Source organism: Lathyrus oleraceus, chromosome 2 (assembly GCF_024323335.1).
Source record: "Lathyrus oleraceus cultivar Zhongwan6 chromosome 2, CAAS_Psat_ZW6_1.0, whole genome shotgun sequence".
NCBI classification, from domain to species: Eukaryota; Viridiplantae; Streptophyta; class Magnoliopsida; order Fabales; family Fabaceae; genus Lathyrus; species Lathyrus oleraceus.
In genome coordinates, this window is record NC_066580.1 from 313,697,258 (window position 1) to 313,701,546 (window position 4,289).

General features: G+C 35.3%; 1 protein-coding gene across 1 annotated transcript; it reads left to right on the forward strand.

Moving 5' to 3' along the window:
- The first annotated feature begins 451 nt into the window (after positions 1-451).
- Positions 452-1,485, forward strand: LOC127123022 (uncharacterized). The gene is made up of 2 exons (XM_051053288.1): positions 452-810; positions 1,197-1,485. The coding sequence occupies exons 1-2, from the start codon at positions 452-454 to the stop codon at positions 1,483-1,485; spliced, it is 648 nt and encodes a 215-aa protein (XP_050909245.1).
- The last annotated feature ends 2,804 nt before the right edge of the window (positions 1,486-4,289 follow it).

The following is a 4,289-nucleotide window of genomic DNA, read 5'->3' on the forward strand; positions in this document are numbered from 1 at the left end:
TGATGTCGAAGACGATGTTAAAATGGTTGATGTTGAGGTGAATGTTAAATCGATTATTGTTGAGGTAGATGTTCGTGATCAATTTACAACTAATGAGGAGTTTGTTGAGCGTGAACATATTTTCCAATGGATCCGCACGACGGCTACCGAACTTAGGTTCAATGTTGTAATTGGGAGGTATGATAATGGTTCCGATAGAAGATAAGCATTTGTAAAAATGAGATGTGGAAGTAGTGGAAAGTACCAACAACCTATTCGGAAGTTGAAACGGGATGAAAATAGATCGAGAAAGTATAATTGTCCTTTTAATGTTCTTGGATACCATAAGACAAATAATACATGAAAATTTAACGTGGATTCTTGTATACATAATCATTACTTGTGTCACAAGTTAACTGGTCATCCCATTGTATGTCGCCTTAATCCCGAGGATAAGGAACTTGTTTCTAACATGACATTGAATATGGTTCCGCCCAAAAACATACTTGAAATGTTGAAACGAAAAAGACTTGAAAATGTCTCAAATACCAAGAAAATATACAATGTTCGTGCCATAAACAATAAGGTGATAAAAGGACCTAGAACTAAAATGCAACATTTGTTGAAGCTTCTAGATGATGATCACTATGTTTCTAGGTACAAAGTGTGTGAGGATGGAGTCACAGCTCGAGATATACTTTGGACTCATAATGATTCCATCAAGTTGTCCAACATATTTTCTACGGTGCTTATAATTTGTTCAACATACAAGACAAAAAAGTATAAGCTTCTACTTCTAGAAATTGTTGGTGTCATTTCGACAGATATGAGGTTTTTGGTGGGTTTTCATTTCTGGAGAGAAAAAAAGAGGACAATGTTACATAGGTTTTAAAAACGTGTAAGACTATGTTGAAGGACCAAAAAATATGCCAAATGTCATTATAATCGATCGTGATACCACACTAATGAATTCAGTTGTAAATGTCTTTCCTACGTCTTACGCATTACTTTGTAGGTATCGCATAACAAAAAATGTGAGAAACAAACTTAAACCTGTAGTATGGACCAAACAATCAAAGGTGAATATGGGAAATTTGGTCAAAGTTGACGTGGTAGTAGAAAGAATAATGGTTTCTCCAAAATATTTTTTCAAAAGAAATTTGGTCAAATTTGGTCAAAATATTTTTGACTAAAATATTTTTTCCACTTTGGAGTAGGCCACCTCAAAATTCATCCGGACATGTCACGTGTATTGGATTGATTTCAAAAACACATCAGTTTATTCAAGTTTATTTGAAATTGAGATGTCCTATACCAAAGACATCATTGGAGTGCACAACACATTTCACAAATGAAGTTGAAGTTTGGCCTGATCACTTTCTAGAAAGGATGGAATGGTTCACTAATTTGAGCGAGATTCAAAGAGAATCAAATAAGAAAAATTCAAAGGAGGCATCACCCATAGAAAGAGATTTAGGCGATGACACATGTTTTGATGCTTTTTAGTTTTTAGCTTAATAATTATTTAAGTGATGAGTCATTTTTGCATGTATTGTTGACACAACCTCGATACATATGTAATGTATATTCAACATTAATTGTATAACAAGTATGGTCAATTTTAAGAAAACTTTATGTTTCAACCTATAACTAAGTTTTTCCCTGCATAAGACATTCTCACTGCATAAAACTGCTTTTGTATAACACTAGGGGTGTTTCCGTAGATGCACTTCCGGATTAGCCACATTTTAATTGCAAAAATACCAAACAGGGGATATTTCAGAGATACATCTTTGTAAAAACCCTTACGTAGAAAACAAAATAGGGTGATTCCAGATGTGCATATTCGGAATATCCTATAGACATAATATGGTTTCTAAGGTTCATAATGAACTAAAACTTTTAGAAATATGTGGTCTCTCATATCATGTTGTTAACACAAACACACCACACCAAAATGAATATCTATTGGCATGTCATATTTGTGTACTTCAACAACGTGAAACCCTTAATTTAATTTAAGCTCAATGAGTACACCTCTTTTGTAGTTCTGAAATTCATACTAGAGAATCTCCTTCAATACTCAGACAATAGTAAAATCATGAAGTTCGAGTATCGTTCACTCTCGATTGAGAACGAAGAGAAGATTCATTTCAAAAACTTTGAGCTGAAGACTGATGAAGATTTAAGGGTTATGTGGAATACATTAAACCTTTATAAAATAAAAGGCCCGATTCTGATCAAGATGGAGGCAAAGATTACGAGATCGACCGAAGATATTATAAAGATGTTGAAATGTCCTACTTATGCATAATTTTAAATTTATGTTACATATCTAATGTTGTGAAATCAACACCCAGAAAATAGAGTATGATCGGTTTCTTGATTAACAAGAAAATCACAAAGTAAAAGAAAAGAGAGAGTGTCGCATCCGCGGAAAAACAACCGGCGGGAAAAACAAACAAACAGAGCCGCCACCGTGCGTTATTTATCCCAAAGAGGGAAAGGAAACGCTCGAAGTAAACCTGGAAAAGACATGGTCTCGCTGTAACACCCTTCTAAAATACCCCAAATATTTAATTAAAAATAACAACATATCAATCAGAGTAAATATGCATTTAAGGGTGTCACATAATTCTTCACACCATAATAACTGCCATGCTCTTTATTTAATCAAAACAACATCTTTGCATAATTCGCAGCGGATAGAAATCAACCAACCATTCAAAACATATAACATATTACAGGTAAAAAGGTTCAACAACCAACAATAAACTGATTAAAACATCCCGTCCCGATGTTACATCTATCAGAGCACGACCCACTAAGTAGACTACACTAGACTCCAGGCACTAGCTCCTACTCAATCACTGCTCGTTACCTGAAAAATAGTTGTAAGGGTGAGTTCCTCAATCGATATAATAAGCATTATAAAGTATCATGTCATGTTAAGTAATTTAACACATTAACCACCCTAATCACATCACCCATTTGGTAACGACACATCAACTCAACATCACACTTAATATCAACACCATTCATACTCATATTCAATATCAACACAAACCCCACTTCTCAAATAAATTAAATATCCATACAACAAACCAACAAAATGCAACTCTAATGAGACTCGACTCGTCATGCATGTGGTACCATTCGGAGTAAAACTCCCAACTTAAAATCATTGCCATTTTATTGGGCATCAAGGCATAAGCCTTCAACTTTCAACTTAAAATTTGCCAATCCAGGCCAACGTGGTGTGAGCAACGCTCCGACTTAATGCATATGAATGTACATGGCATACACGACTTAAATTTTCGACAACATAATAATAATAGCAACACAACAATGTTTTCAACAATAATCAACTTATAATCAACTTTGGCTCACCAAGCCTACAACTCAATATTTCCAACAACTTTCCGTACACGGAACAACTTAACAACTCAGTCATACTTGTATCGACACTTCATAATATAAACCTAACAAAATTACTCATCGACTTAACTATAATATTACTTCACAACGTAACCCAATCCTAACTATGTCACCCACCGATATAGGCAATCATCAATTAGGCACACAACATTTCAATTAACAATTTTCCCACTCTGCAACAGTGTTAACCGGTTAACGCCCTGGGTTTAACGGTTAACGCAGCTCAAACACGCTTCCTGTCCCCAGACTTAACAGTGTTAACCGGTTAACGCCCTGGGTTAACCGGTTAACGCAGACAAAACAGCAATTTTTCACAATTCATAACAGTGTTAACCGGTTAACACCCTGGGTTAACCGGTTAACGCAAGACAGAAAGCTGTTCCTGCGCTAACACAAGGCAGAATGCAGAATTCTCCGCATTTTCCGCCGTTGGAGGACTTCCGGACCTCCGATTCCAATTCCGTAAAAAGCGATACGTTCGGGGAATCACGACTCACACAATTACCGATTCAATTACAGCTTAAACACAGTTTATTCATCACAATTTTTTCATCATTCAACAATCCCAATTAGGGTCAATTCAACGGTTTATCACTACCCATTACATGTTAATCTATAATACCCATTAAATGACGATAACCCCCCTTACCTGAATTAATCCGGCAAGTCTTTAGCCTCAAGCTCTTCTATTCTCCAACCTTTGCTCTCTTGCTCTTTCTCCACTTTTCAGCCGCTTCTCTGTTTTTCACGTAAAACCCTTTTTACCAAAATGGAACTCTTTTCCTTATTCCAACTTATATACTTTCCAATAATTATTATTCCAATAATAATAATAAATAAATAATCCAATAATTTCAATTACTTAATTAAAT